The sequence below is a fragment of the Neoarius graeffei genome, chromosome 6 (assembly GCF_027579695.1).
Source record: "Neoarius graeffei isolate fNeoGra1 chromosome 6, fNeoGra1.pri, whole genome shotgun sequence".
NCBI lineage: Eukaryota > Metazoa > Chordata > Actinopteri > Siluriformes > Ariidae > Neoarius > Neoarius graeffei.
The window spans coordinates 45,905,265-45,920,890 of record NC_083574.1 but is presented as its reverse complement, the minus strand read 5'-3'; the positions used below and the strand labels follow the sequence as shown (position 1 = coordinate 45,920,890).

The 15,626-nt window shown below is 40.9% G+C and overlaps 1 protein-coding gene across 1 annotated transcript in view; it reads left to right on the top strand.

Moving 5' to 3' along the window:
* The window catches only part of cdh13 (cadherin 13, H-cadherin (heart)), a 925,252-nt gene that overhangs the window by 633,274 nt on the left and 276,352 nt on the right, over positions 1-15,626 (top strand). The window contains exon 8 of the mRNA XM_060923723.1: positions 2,250-2,428. Within this exon, the coding sequence (XP_060779706.1) occupies positions 2,250-2,428 (179 nt within the window). The remainder of the gene's footprint in view (positions 1-2,249; positions 2,429-15,626) is intronic.

The following is a 15,626-nucleotide window of genomic DNA, read 5'->3' as shown; positions in this document are numbered from 1 at the left end:
GAACATAGATGACATATCAAATGTTTAAACTGAGAAAATGTATCATTTAAAGAGAAAAAAAATTAGGTGATTTTAAATTTCATGACAACAACACATCTCAAAAAAGTTGGGACAAGGCCATGTTTACCACTGTGAGACATCCCCTTTTCTCTTTACAACAGTCTGTAAACGTCTGGGGACTGAGGAGACAAGTTGCTCAAGTTTAGGGATAGGAATGTTAACCCATTCTTGTCTAATGTAGGATTCTAGTTGCTCAACTGTCTTAGGTCTTTTTTGTCGTATCTTCCGTTTTATGATGCGCCAAATGTTTTCTATGGGTGAAAGATCTGGACTGCAGGCTGGCCAGTTCAGTACCCGGACCCTTCTTCTACGCAGCCATGATGCTGTAATTGATGCAGTATGTGGTTTGGCATTGTCCTGTTGGAAAATGCAAGGTGCAAGGTCTTCCCTGAAAGAGACGTCGTCTGGATGGGAGCATATGTTGCTCTAGAACCTGGATATACCTTTCAGCATTGATGGTGTCTTTCCAGATGTGTAAGCTGCTCATGCCACACGCACTAATGCAACCCCATACCATCAGAGATGCAGGCTTCTGAACTGAGCACTGATAACAATTTGGGTTGTCCTTCTCCTCTTTAGTCCGAATGACACGGCGTCCATGATTTCCATAAAGAACTTCAAATTTTGATTCATCTGACCACAGAACAGTTTTCCACTTTGCCACAGTCCATTTTAAATGAGCCTTGGCCCAGAGAAGACGTCTGCGCTTCTGGATCACGTTTAGATACGGCTTCTTCTTTGAACTATAGAGTTTTAGCTGGCAACGGCGGATGGCACAGTGAATTGTGTTCACAGATAATGTTCTCTGGAAATATTCCTGAGCCCATTTTGTGATTTCCAATACAGAAGCATGCCTGTATGTGATGCAGTGCCGTCTAAGGGCCCGAAGATCACGGGCACCCAGTATGGTTTTCCGGCCTTGACCCTTACGCACAGAGATTCTTCCAGATTCTCTGAATCTTTTGATGATATTATGCACTGTAGATGATATGTTCAAACTCTTTGCAATTTTACACTGTCAAACTCCTTTCTGATATTGCTCCACTGTTTGTCGGCGCAGAATTAGGGGGATTGGTGATCCTCTTCCCATCTTTACTTCTGAGAGCCACTGCCACTCCAAGATGCTCTTTTTATACCCAGTCATGTTAATGACCTATTGCCAATTGACCTAATGAGTTGCAATTTGGTCCTCCAGCTGTTCCTTTTTTGTACCTTTAACTTTTCCAGCCTCTTATTGCCCCCGTCCCAACTTTTTTGAGATGTGTTGCTGTCATGAAATTTCAAAGTGTCTCACTTTCGACATTTGATATGTTGTCTATGTTCTATTGTGAATACAATATCAGTTTTTGAGATCTGTAAATTATTGCATTCCGTTTTTATTTACAATTTGTACTTTGTCCCAACTTTTTTGGAATCGGGGTTGTATATTGGGCCTTTTTGGCTTGGACTTACCCAGCCACTTATCCTGTACAGGGTCGCAGGCAAGCTGGAGCCTATCCCAGCTGACTACGGGCTAGAGGTGGGGTACACCCTGGACAAGTCACCAGGTCATCACAGGGCTAACACACTCAAGCACCCAAAGAACCTTTTTTTTTCTCCTATCAGTATACGTAAATATCTTGATATTTATCAAAAATGAAGACAGCTAAATTCAGAGGAAATCACTTTTAACCAAAGAAAATAATAATACTAAATTGCTCATCATCTTGCAGCCTGCACTTAGGATATGTCAGGCACTGACCAAGATGTCAGTTCTTCTGGAACTGTCTGTCATTTCTGATGCCAGCATCAGATATTACTATGCTACAGCACTCAAGGATGATAAGTCAATCTATGTCGATTTATATTTCATTTCTTCCAGACAATAAAATTTTCAGTTCAGTTTATATAACAAGCCCTGTAATAACCTGGCGACTTGTCCAGGGTGTACCCCGCCTCTCGCCTATAGTCAGCTGGGATAGGCTCCAGCTTGCCTGCGACCCTGTAGAACAGGATAAGCGGCTACAGATAATGGATGGATGGATGGATGGATTTATATAACAAACTATTTCAAATGCCTCAGTCAAATCCACACTGTACTCGTTAATGAACAGATCCACTGTCAGGTCAATATGAAACTATGATGTTTGGGATTTTTGGAGTAGAAGGACAGAATGATATTCTTGTTTTTGTTTTGTTTTTCTTTCTAGGCACTACGGTGATGACAATGACTGCTTTTGATGCTGATGATCCCAACACAGACAATGCCGTCCTGCGCTACATAATTGTGAGACAGTCTCCTGAGAAGCCCTCACCAAACATGTTCTTTATTGACCCAGAAAGAGGTGAAATTGTCACAGTCATCTCACCATCCCTGCTCGACAGAGAGGTGCGTGCATCATGGTTTCTTTTAGCAAAATTCTGCTTTATTACACAATGACCTTAAAATAAACATCCGTCCCGAGATATGTTTATATTGGAATATTTGTGATTCTGGTGCTAAATTTCAGGTTGATGCTGTATTCTTGTTTTTCCTCTGGGTAGTTAGCAGTTGTGTGATTTTCTCATTTGCAGCACATTTACAGTGGTGTTAAATAAGAGATCTTGAACATAACTGATAGCATAACAGTCAGCTTTCACTGTTAACTACAAAAAAAAGGATTATTTTCTCATTTACCATTTCCATCAATGTTCATTACCATATTTATCAGAAATTCTGTTTAGAAATAGTGGAGACAACAAAGTGTGGTGTTAAAGTTCCAGAATGCAATGCATTATATTACAGGCTTTTAGCAGACGCTCTTATCCAGAGTGATGTACAACATAGTCAGAGCAGCCTGGGAAGCAGTTGGGGGTTAGGTGCCTTGCTCAAAGGCACTTCAGCCATTCCTGATGGTCCAGGGAATCAAACTGGCAACCTTTTGGTCCCAAAGCTGCTTCTGTAACCTTTAGGCTATGGTTTCACCAATATACTCACACTCAGTTACATTACAGACTCAGCTAGTTAGTGATCTGCATGATGGAATTTATATTGTATTCACAAGAACTTTATCTGTTTGAGCAGAGTGTATCGGTGATAAGGTGAGAGAACTGGACAGTGAAAAGTACTAAAGCACTGCCGCATCACTCTCTTCAGCTAAAAATTAAGCAAGGGCTAATGGCACGTTTGACTTAACTTGGAAGCATTTGTTAGCGACAATCTATCCAGCTAAGTGTGATAAATGTATTTACCTCCTCAGAACAGCGAAGTGTGTAGTCAATGTTATAGATTTATCATGCTAATTTATCTGTATGCTTATGGGTTCGAGACTTTGGAACAGCTTCCCTCCAAACATGAGGTCAGCTGATTGTTTAGCCATTTTTAAATCTCATTTAAAAACACAGTTTTATCATTCAGCATTTGTAGATTTTCTTGGTTCTTAATTGGTTTCTTTATGTCTTTACACTTTTATATATTTACTCTGATTTTTACACCCTATCTTTTTACATTTTAGGTGTTTTTTTTTATTATTTATTATGGCATGAGCTACTTCTGGTAAAATCATGCATTCTGATTGGTTCATTGGTGGACAGTATTTTTCTTTACCAAATTTGACCTTGCCTACGGCTCAGTCAAGACCTCAGTCTGATATTTTCACATAAAGACTGAGCAAGCAAGATTAATAAGGAGTTAGTAATATAATGTCATTTGTAATTTGCACGATTCTTATTTTGTTTCTTAATGTCTTTTTTTATTCATGTTTAATATTATATATATGTTTTTATTTTATCTTACAGTTTTTATTATAATCATTATTCTTCTTTTATTTAGTAATTTTCTGTAATGCCTTTACTTATATATATATTTTATCATGATTTAAAGCACTTTGTGCCACCTGGCTTGAAAAGTGCGATATAAATGAAGTTATTTTTTTCGCGGTCCGGTTTCCATCAAATCCTGCGCTCTGATTGGCTGGCAAGCGGGTCCGTATCCTACGATACGGACCCCAGTTACGGACCCCGGATACGGATCTCTGGCGACTTGCTCGTTTACAACAACAGCAAACATCGTAGCAATTTTTGTCAACATTTATTTTCACATTCCTCAGGAGAATAGCATTAATTTTACAGCATGGATAGCGATAACGACAGTCTTCACAGCGAAAGTGAGTTTTACTACCCTGAGGAAGAAGAAATAAAAGAAAACATTTCAGGAGAAAGCTAAAAACCTCTAACTTGCTAATGCCGAGCAAAAACATGGCTGAATCCTGAATGACTCAATTTTGTATAAATAGGGCACTACATAGGTGGCAAAATGTAGTTTTTTTTTTTCCTGCCATGGAAGTGCACTTGTATACTGAGGAGGAAGCCATTTGCATTACAGCCGTGAATGAGGATTCAAAATGGCGGCTTGCCTTGGCTCGGCTCGGTTTTCCCTTTAGGCCGCTCTCGTTTTCTATTAGAATTTGGTAAAGAAAAAAATAAATATGTTATTAACCAGCTTAAGGTTGGTCCGTATGGTGAAATACTGTGACCTCGGCCTTGAATACTAACCTCGGCCCAGATAGCCTCGCTCAGTACTTTCAAGACCTTGGTCACAGTATTTCATGATACGGACCTCCCAGCTAGTAAATAACACATATGTATTATTGTTGTACAACCCCGATTCCAAAAAAGTTGGGACAAAGTACAAATTGTAAATAAAAACGGAATGCAATAATTTACAAATCTCAAAAACTGATATTGTATTCACAATAGAACATAGACAACAAACAACATATCAAATGTTGAAAGTGAGACATTTTGAAATTTCATGCCAAATATTGGCTCATTTGAAATTTCATGACAGTAACACATCTCAAAAAAAGTTGGGACAGGGTCAATAAGAGGCTGGAAAAGTTAAAGGTACAAAAAAAGAACAGCTGGAGGACCAAATTGCAAATCATTAGGTCAATTGGCAATAGGTCATTAACATGACTGGGTATAAAAAGAGCATCTTGGAGTGGCAGCGGCTCTCAGAAGTAAAGATGGGAAGAGGATCACCAATCCCCCTAATTCTGCGCCGACAAATAGTGGAGCAATATCAGAAAGGAGTTCGACAGTGTAAAACTGCAAAGAGTTTGAACATATCATCATCTACAGTGCATAATATCATCAAAAGATTCAGAGAATCTGGAAGAATCTCTGTGCGTAAGGGTCAAGGCCGGAAAACCATACTGGGTGCCCATGATCTTCGGGCCCTTAGACGGCACTGCATCACAGACAGGCATGCTTCTGTATTGGAAATCACAAAATGGGCTCAGGAATATTTCCAGAGAACATTATCTGTGAACACAATTCACCGTGCCATCCGCCGTTGCCAGCTAAAACTCTGTAGTTCAAAGAAGAAGCCGTATCTAAACATGTTCCAGAAGCGCAGACATCTTCTCTGGGCCAAGGCTCATTTAAAATGGACTGTGGCAAAGTGGAAAACTGTTCTGTGGTCAGACGAATCAAAATTTGAAGTTCTTTATGGAAATCAGGGACACCGTGTCATTCGGACTAAAGAGGAGAAGGACGACCCAAGTTATCAGCGCTCAGTTCAGAAGCCTGCATCTCTGATGGTATGGGGTTGCATTAGTGCACGTGGCATGGGCAGCTTACACATCTGGAAAGACACCATCAATGCTGAAAGGTATATCCAGGTTCTAGAGCAACATATACTTCCATCCAGACGACGTCTCTTTCAGGGAAGACCTTGCATTTTCCAACATGACAATGCCAAACTACATACTGCATCAATTACAGCATCATGGCTGCATAGAAGAAGGGTCCGGGTACTGAACTGGCCAGCCTGCAGTCCAGATCTTTCACCCATAGAAAACATTTGGTGCATCATAAAACGGAAGATACGACAAAAAAGACCTAAGACAGTTGAGCAACTAGAATCCTACATTAGACAAGAATGGGTTAACATTCCTATCCCTAAACTTGAGCAACTTGTCTCCTCAGTCCCCAGACGTTTACAGACTGTTGTAAAGAGAAAAGGGGATGTCTCACAGTGGTAAACATGGCCTTGTCCCAACTTTTTTGAGATGTGTTGTTGTCATGAAATTTAAAATGACCTAATTTTTCTCTTTATATGATACATTTTCTCAGTTTAAACATTTGATATGTCATCTATGTTCTATTCTGAATAAAATATGGAATTTTGAAACTTCCACATCATTGCATTCCGTTTTTATTTACAATTTGTACTTTGTCCCAACTTTTTTGGAATCGGGGTTGTATTATTATCCTGATTTGAGCTAAAGCAAATACTTGCATACACAGTATAACTCATTTGAAAATAAAGAGGTGCTACTTTGTTTACTGCTCATGCTATGAGCAGCCGTGTTGCTTTGATGTTACTTGCTGAAGTTAGATTTGAGGAAACCTTTCTGAGTTGAGAGGATGTTTTCTTTGGCTTTTACTTGTCAGGAGGTTGGAAATTCTGAGTTATGAGTTTTAGTCAAATGCAGAATAATACAACTGGTACCATTATTGGCAATAAATAAATATTACTTTATTATTATTATTATTATTATTATTATTATTATTATTATTATTTTAATCCACCTCAGGTGACACTGAAGATTAAATGTTGATTCAAAACATGTTGTCCTATAAAGCTAAGCCATTCAGGATGGATTATTCCTTGAAGGGTTGCGTTCATATTTTATTAGTTGATAAACTAGCTCTTGGTATTCTGCCTTGTTCAGTCGTTCGTCCTTATGTTTTCTGCTTGTTTGATAGTTTTAGAGTCTGGGATTAATTGCTTATGAGTTCTGAACGTGGGTGTGGAGACAGGAGGAGTAGGTGTGTCTGAAATGACGGTGCTACACTGTCTTGTGGGTCACTGGTGTTACTGAAGTTCGTAGGCGAATGCTAATGAGTGACTGGAAGCAGCATTTCCTGTGTCTCCTCAGTGAAGCGAGACAACGGCATGATTGCTTTTTCAGCAGGGTGACGAATGCAGGAACATCAATTCGGCCCGCTGCTGGAGGAGGAATATTAGCTGTTGTCAGACATTTAGAGTGTGGTTTAATTGAGGTTATACACACTTAGCCACCAGTATCGGCTGTGTCCGACAAGACCGACTGAAAACCCGTCAGCTGGAACAGTGTACTTGCATGACATAAATATCGGTGTGTGTGTGTGTGTGTGTGTGTGTGTGTGTCATGAAGGCTGATCAGTTTTAAATAAACAGGGTATACTGATGCTGGTTTATGGTCACTTATTTATAATATTTTCTCATATATTTCTTTTACTGATATGCAAGCCTGGCTAGTTCTTTAGCTTCGACTCTCAATCAGTTTCCTTTTTAGTTCTGCTGATATTCTGCATTAATCCCATGAGTTGTATTCCTGTTTCAGACATGCTCAGGGATATAACATGTGGCAGGTGTTGCACGCCACATTCAAGGTGACATCCAACGGTTTAACTTGAGAAGGTGTGAAGTTTGTGCATGTCAAAATCTTTAGAGACATAGAAGTGCAAATTAAATAGCAGGTGTTGTTTGCCTATTGTTGGCAACATTGAACTGTTTCCTTCACGAGCAACTTAGGTACATAGTGAGCTATTAATGTGCTTGACCTTCATAAATGCAAGACGCGACGGCGTATGTGTTTTTAAATAGCGTGTCTAGGTGATTTGATTTCACAGCAGTTTGACAGAGTTCAGGGAAAAAAAAAAAAAAAAAACTTTTAGCTGCATTGAAATTCTTTCTTCAGCTCAGGTTTTTTGACACGATATGCATTGAGGTATTTAAGTATGCATTTTTTCCGCATGAATATTTGCATCAATGGAAGGCTGTCATTTCTAATGTCAGATACTGATGAGAAATAGTATAGAGTCTGTACTGGTCTGTTAAATATTCGGCATAGAATGGCGAAATGTGGAGTGAGTGTGTTCTGCTTGATATTCACAACAGCACACATGAGTAATGATGGGTTTGACATGAGTGTTTAAAACCTCTGATAACAGATCTGATGTAGCAGATTCTGAGCAGATGTGATTAATTGACTCGACAGTTCTGCTGCGATCACTGAGTAGAAAGCTTTCTCTATCACTAAATCATTTCTGTTCTTTGCTCAAGCTCATTGAATACACACTTCTGTCTACATTCAGTGACCTTTTCTTAGTGACGTTACTTCTGTCGTCAGTTTTCTCAGAATATACAGATTTAAGTGATTTTTCCATACTCTACATCAAACATCATATAAGGCTCTGCAAGATGTCTGACAATTGGAGGAGACAAGAGATGGCAGACTGATGACAATTATATTCAGATCGCATAAATTCTATTATTCTATCCACATTCACTGGATATGAGCAATTGCGTGCTTTGACTGGCTACTCGAGGCTATCAGCTCATATACCGTGAGTAGAGAAAAACAAAATAGTGGAACATGTTGCTCAACCAATTGAGGACGAAATAAAAACTCTACTCAAAAACAAAACCCCAAAAACTGTTATCAAGTATTTAAAAGAAACAGAAATAGCTAAAATTATTATAGTCCCTCCCCCACCCCCCATATCTCCTGTTCCACACTCCAGCCCAGTCGGTGGCGATAATGCACTTTTAAGTTGGTTAGTCAACCACCAAAAGACCCTAAAGAAGAAGAAGAACCCCCCCCCAAAAAAAAAAAAATTTAAAAAAGCAACAAAATATGGAATAAAATTATTTCATGGGAAGAACATCTCATTATCTCTAGCCGCTTTATCCTGTTCTACAGGGTCGCAGGCAAGCTGGAGCCTATCCCAGCTGACTACGGGTGAAAGGCGGGGTACACCCTGGACAAGTCGCCAGGTCATCACAGGGCTGACACATAGACACAGACAACCATTCATACTCACATTCACACCTACGGTCAATTTAGAGTCACCGGTTAACCTAACCTGCATGTCTTTGGACTGTGGGGGAAACCGGAGCACCCGGAGGAAACCCACGCGGACACGGGGAGAACATGCAAACTCTGCACAGAAAGGCCCTCGCCGGCCACGGGGCTCGAACCCAGACCTTCTTGCTGTGAGGCGACAGCGCTAACCACTACACCACCGTGCCGCCCCTGGGAAGAACTTTTTTTTTTCAAGAATTATTATTATTGCATTTTTCACAAATTGCTCCTGGCATTTCATCGGTTTGTTTACATTCTCAGCGGAAATGATTTTGTCAGACATTTTATCTAAAGTTTTTATTTAAGTTTGCAAAAAATAAACGTAAAAATGCTCTGTTTCTCAAAATCCAGTGAATGTGATCTAGAATAAAACAATTATTCCACTCTATCTCATCGTACATGGCTTATAGCCTACTTGGTGCTACGTCTCTTCGGCTATCAGCTCATGTACGACTCAGTTTCATGGGATAACTGTTAATTATTTCATTGTACTGAAGTGATGCATGTCTTTGGTATATAATTGATTTGATTCACAGCTTGTAAATCATGTTGTGTTTACAGACAGCTATTTCAGGATAAAAACTATAATGCTGCAATATTTATATGTGACACAAATTGCTATTATAAACACATATTAAGAACATGTTTGTGCTTTTATTTTTTTCACTTAATCATTTTACACAATGCCCTGTGATGATCTGGCGACTTGTCCAGGGTGTACCCCGCCTTTCGCCCGTAGTCAGCTGGGATAGGCTCCAGCTTGCCTGCGACCCTGTAGAACAGGATAAAGCGGCTAGAGATAATGAGATGAGATGAGATGAGATTTTACACAATTGGAAAAATATTTACTTTAGTGTGTGCTATTTCTGTGAGATATGTAAGGAATGAAATATGTTGATATTGGACACATTAATATCAGAAAATAATCAGCAAAGGATGGATTTGGTGTGATCAAAGTGGAGAGCCACCATGAGATTGTTTATTCATCTCAATTACTTTACTCAATTTCCCCTTGGGATTATTAAAGTGATTCTGATTCGGGTATTCTTTGTTAACAGTACATCCTGAACTGTTTTATTCCTCTTATACCACAGCAATTTGCCAACGGTTACATTTTTTAAAATTAAATACAGATCTACATGTCATACTTTTTTTCTAATTATAGTTCCATTGAATGCTGTGGAACATCCATGGAAACATTTAGCATCGTCCATAAGTCAATCATTTTCCAGTAACACATCCAAGAGTGTTTTAATTCCTCTTATATCACAACAATTTGTCAATTATTACAATTACCTCTTTATTAAACAATGACACACTGTACTTTTTCTGCTTTTTAATTCTATAAAAATGATAGACACTGGTATGATGTCATGTTGTGGAGTATCCATGAAACAAGTCAGTTCCCTTTAGTATTTATATTACATCAGCTTTAACAGCTGGTCCCTTCCTAGCCTCTCTCTCTCTCTCTCTCTCTCTGGAAGAGACAAAAAGATTTAAAAAAAAAAGCTTCTCTTGTTTCCAAGAAAGTGTAAAGTCCTCCATTCCTGAGTTGGGAAACTTAGGCCAAGTTTACATTAGACCGTATCTGTCTCGTTTTCTTCGCGGATGCACTGTCCGTTTACATTAAAACGCCTGGAAACGCCGGGAAACGGGAATCCGCCAGGGTCCACGTATTCAATCCAGATCGTGTCAGCTCCGGTGCTGTGTAAACATTGAGAATACGCGGATACGCTGTGCTGAGCTCTAGCTGGCGTCATCATTGGACAACGTCACTGTGACCTCCACCTTCCTGATTCGCTGGCGTTGGTCATGTGACGCGACTGCTGAAAAACGGCGCGGACTTCCGCCTTGTATCACCTTTCATTAAAGAGTATAAAAGTATGAAAATACTGCAAATACTGATGCAAATACTGCCCATTGTGTAGTTATGATTGACTTTAGGCTTGCCATCCTTCCACTTGCAAGTAGTAAGTGATATGCGCTGGGATCACACACACAGCGGCTCAGTCCCGAATCACAGCTTGTTCACTTCACTCGCACGCTCTGTGAGCTGCACAGGGCCGGAGTGCGCACCCTCCAGAGGGCACTCGCTGTTCAGGGCGGAGTGATTTGGAGCGCAGGATGCCTGCGGAGCCGAGCGTATCCTTGTATTGGTGTTGCTATGTGCACGCGAATCGTGTATTGGTGTTGCTGTGTGCACACTAATCGTTTTAAAAACATTAATCTGATGATCCGTTGATACGGTCTAATGTAAACCCCACCTTAAAGTTCAAGTTTTACCCCTGACAGCTACAAATTGCTGATCCCTCTGTAAGTTGTTATGATAGAAATGATAACATTGGAATGAGCACGTTAATATAATCCTGTGATTTTGTCTTGCCGCTGGAAGTACTGTCAAAGCTTTTGTTATAGAAAATTGTTCAACCCTTTCTGACCAATCAGAATCGACAACTCAACAGTGCTGTTATTTAACAATTATTCGCCAAAGATGACGTGAATAAATAGACAGGTAATTATTTTTTAAAAAATCTTATTTAAAAAATGTATTTATTTTAAACTTCAGAAGTGGCATGCAAATGTAATAATGGCACAGTGCAGACTTGTCACTGATCTCCGCCAAGTCACATAAAATACTTTGTTTTGAATCGGTAAAATAAATCACAATTCCATCTTACCTTTAGGAACAACATTTTCTTCCATAATTTCTAATTCTTCCTCACTTACAGTGATAAAGCGATTGGCTGCCATTTTGCTTCAAGAAATAGTCTGAATTTCTCAACCAATCAGCGCATGCGATTTTGTATAATCACCTGTGTCTTCTTCTTCTTCTTTTGGCTGCTCCCGATTAGGGGTCGCCACAGCGGATCTTTCATCTCCATCGCTCCCTGTCTTCCGCATCCTTCTCTACCACACCTGCCACTTTCATGTCCTCTCTCACCATATCCATGTATCTCCTTTGGCCTTCCTCGTTTTCATGTGCCTGGCAGCTCCATCCTCAACATTCTCCTTCCAACATGCTCTGCATCTCTTCTCAGGATGTGCCCATACCATCTCAGTCTCATCTCTCTTAGCTTCATTCCCAAGCTCTCCACATGTGCTGTCCCTCTGATGTGCTCGTTCCTTATCCTGTCCAACCTCGTCACTCCCATCGCAAACCTTAACATCCTCAACTCCGCCACCTCCAACTTTGCCTCCTGTCTCTTCGTTAAGGTTACGGTCTCCAATCCATACATCACAGCTGCTCTCACTACTGTCTTATACAGCTTACCTTTCACTTTTGCTGGGACTTTCCTATCACAAATGACTCCCGTCAAACTGCTCCACCCTGCCTGCACTCTCTTTCTCACCTCACTACAATCACCTGTGTATTTATACAAAAAGCATTAACAGAGAATATACTGTATGTCAGAAAGAAAGAAAGAAAGAAAGAAAGAAAGAAAATGCCCTTTTAAAAAGCTCAGCACTGTTTTCACTCAGACAAATTTGACATTATTTGTCCCTGTATTCTCAGTGGTGTATCTTTTGTACTTTAGTTACCTTATACTGTATTTGGCGGCATGGTGGTGTAGTGGTTACCACTGTCGCCTCACAGCAAGAAGGTTCTGGGTTCGAGCCCAGTGGGTGACGGGGGCCTTTCTGTGTGGAGTTTGCATGTTCTCCCCGTGTCTGTGTGGGTTTCCTCGGGGTGCTCCGGTTTCCCCCAAAGACATGCAGTTAGGTTAACTGGCTGCTCTAAATTGTCCATAGGTGTGTGTGTGTGTGTGTGTGAGAATGATTGAGAGGAGCAAACCTTTATAATAATCTAGTAGAAGGCAATGGGAAACCACTACTGTAATTCTTCCCTAGATACTTTTGCCGCTTTTCCACTACCAACGCGGCTGAGTTGGGCTGAGCCGTGCGGTGCTGAGTTGGGCTGAGTCGAGCTGAGTGGGGCTGTTGGAGTTGCATTTCGACTACAACCGCGCTGAACCGTGCTGGCTGGAAGTGGGTGGACACATTGGGTGGAGTTAGCGAAAGTGGGTGGACGTCACGTGATGTCGTTAGGCGGCGCAAACAGTGACATCAGTGACCTTTTAAGCGGTAGTCTCACGACCCGGATAGTAAACAATAAACCGGCTGGCCTTTCCTCGCTTGGGCTGGTCTTCCATCTTCTAGTTTTCTGATCTTCTTCTTCTTTGTCGTAATTCTTCTTCTTCCGGGTTTACGGTGTTTACAGATCCCAGCGTGCTCGCGGGGCGTGTGTGGGCATGTGAGGACACTCCTCCTCACCAATCAGTGCACAGGGGAGTGTCTCCTCACGCCCCTAGCCCCACTCGACTCGGTTGGGCTCACTTCAGCCCCACTCCAAAACCGTGCGAGTTTTGGGTGCTGAGTAAGGCTGAAGTGAGCTCAGTCGTGCTGCTCTGAGGTAGTCGAAACGTGAGCCGTGTTGGGCTGAAGTGAGCTGAAAAAGGGTAGTGGAAAAGGCCCATTAGATTGCTGAAGCTGTCAGAGTGGCCACATCACTGTAGTGATACGCCAGATAGAGAGAGATACTGTATTTACATCCAGCGTACATTTGGCTGAGAATATGAATGCCATTTCTGATAAATGTTTCTGATTTCAAGGTTCAAAAAGACAAAAGTCTTAAATGTATCACTGCAGTGACGCACAACGGAATCTTTGTACCTTTTTCCAGAGAGTGTTGTTCATGAAATAATGATCTTTCTCACCTTTCTATGATTCATTATCACATGGGTTATTCAAGAACACACATCGCTGTAGTCTTTAAAAAGCTGTATCACAGTTCTTAAGATAGTTGCAATAAGAAAGTAGGTTTCTGCCAGCCAGTAAGTTGTTGTGATGCATGCTGGGATATTTCACACTGCTAGCACTTTGGTCATGGTCACTTTTCTGATTAGTAGCCTTTATATTTGAAGATGCTACTAAGCGACCATGTCTTTTGTGCCTATATATAATTTCTATGCCACTGTCAAACAATATTTATGTTATGTAGCTGGGATTTCAGTCTGAGGTCTGTATGAGGCAGACTAGTGAGACTCACTTGGATCCATGCTCTTTAGTGTGAAGTCTGCTAATGCTTTTAGCCAAAGCTCTCAGTGCCTTTCACAGAACAGAGCAGATGTGGAAGCTAAATGGATACAGGAGATACTCTGCAGGAAGTGTCTGGAGGTCTGATGCCAGGCTTCACGTTTAGGTAGTGGACAGCAGTGCTGTGACTGTGTATGAAAAGAATGGAGACTAAAAGTGTGATCGTATATTGGTCCATTTTCATGCTTAATAAAGCTTCTTTCAGCTGCTCCCGTTAGGGGTCACCACAGTGGGTCTGTTCTGCATATTTGACTTGGCATAGCTTTTACACTGGATGCCCTTCCTGACACAACCCTCCCCAGTCTATCCAGGCTTGGGACCGGCACTAAGCATGCACCGGCTAGTACAATCCCAGTGGCTGGGTATTTTACCTAATCTGCATGTCTTTGAACTGTAGGGAAACCCACGCAGGCAAGGGGAGAACATGCAAACTCGACACAGAAATGCTCCCATCTGATGTGAGGCTCGAACCCGGAACCTTCTTGCCATGAGGCAACAGTGCGAATCACTACATCACTGTGCCGCCTTCATGCTTATTAAATCCTCCAATGGAAATATTGCATGTTCTTTGGTGCAGCTTGTCGTTCCAAAAGTGACTGCTGCATCAGAAAATACTTGAAGCAGGATTTATGTTCCTGACATCATGCAGAATGGGTCTACCAATATTTGTGCCTATATACTGTATATGTATATATGATTTATATGCCAACATCAAGATATAGTTATGTTTAATATATCACTATGTAGTCTGAGATGAGTATGAGGTCTGTATGAGGCAGATCATATTTATGAGGTCCAAGAGTCACTTGGATCCGTGCTCTTTAGTGTGGAGTCTGCTAACGCTTTTCGCTAAAGCATTCAGCACAGTGTGTGTGTGTGTGTGTGTGTGTGTGTGTGTGTGTGTGTGTGTGTGTGAGAACAGGATGCAGATTAAAAGGATGATTGTATATGGGTTCATTTTCATACTTAACAAATCCTCCAGTGGAAATCTTGTGTGCCCTTTAGTGCATCTTGTTGTTCCAAAAGTGACGGCTGGCATCAGGAAATACTTAAAAATCCGGATTTGTGTACCTGACACCATGCAGAATGGTTCACTAATTACCTGGCAATTAGTTTAGTTAATTCAGCATCTGCACCTGCTTTGCAGCACATGCTGCTATGTCACTGGCAGTACACACAATATCAGATGTTTTGCTCATTTTGCCAGTTCCATGTGAGCATGTGCTTTTGTTTTGTTTTTTTTGTCAAATTACATACAGCACTCTATCTGCGACAAAAAAATTAACCATGTGGCCAAAGAGTGTTGCTATTTCTACTGCCATGGTGGATATGCTGTAGCTGTGGTAACATTTTCTAATCTTTTTTTTTGCTCAGAACTTTACAAACCACTGTTTGTATTAAGCAGACACCCTTCTTCAGTACAACTACAAAGCAGAAGCGCTTTGTCGTCTTTCTCAAAAACTTACCCTCCGGCTAGATCACTAGGTCAGCGACTAAGGATATTATCGAGCTAAAACCCTGTTGGAGGAGGTTATTACAATAAGAAGCTTGCTTGATGAAGAGGTACAGTTGTGGTCAGAAGTTTACGTACACTCA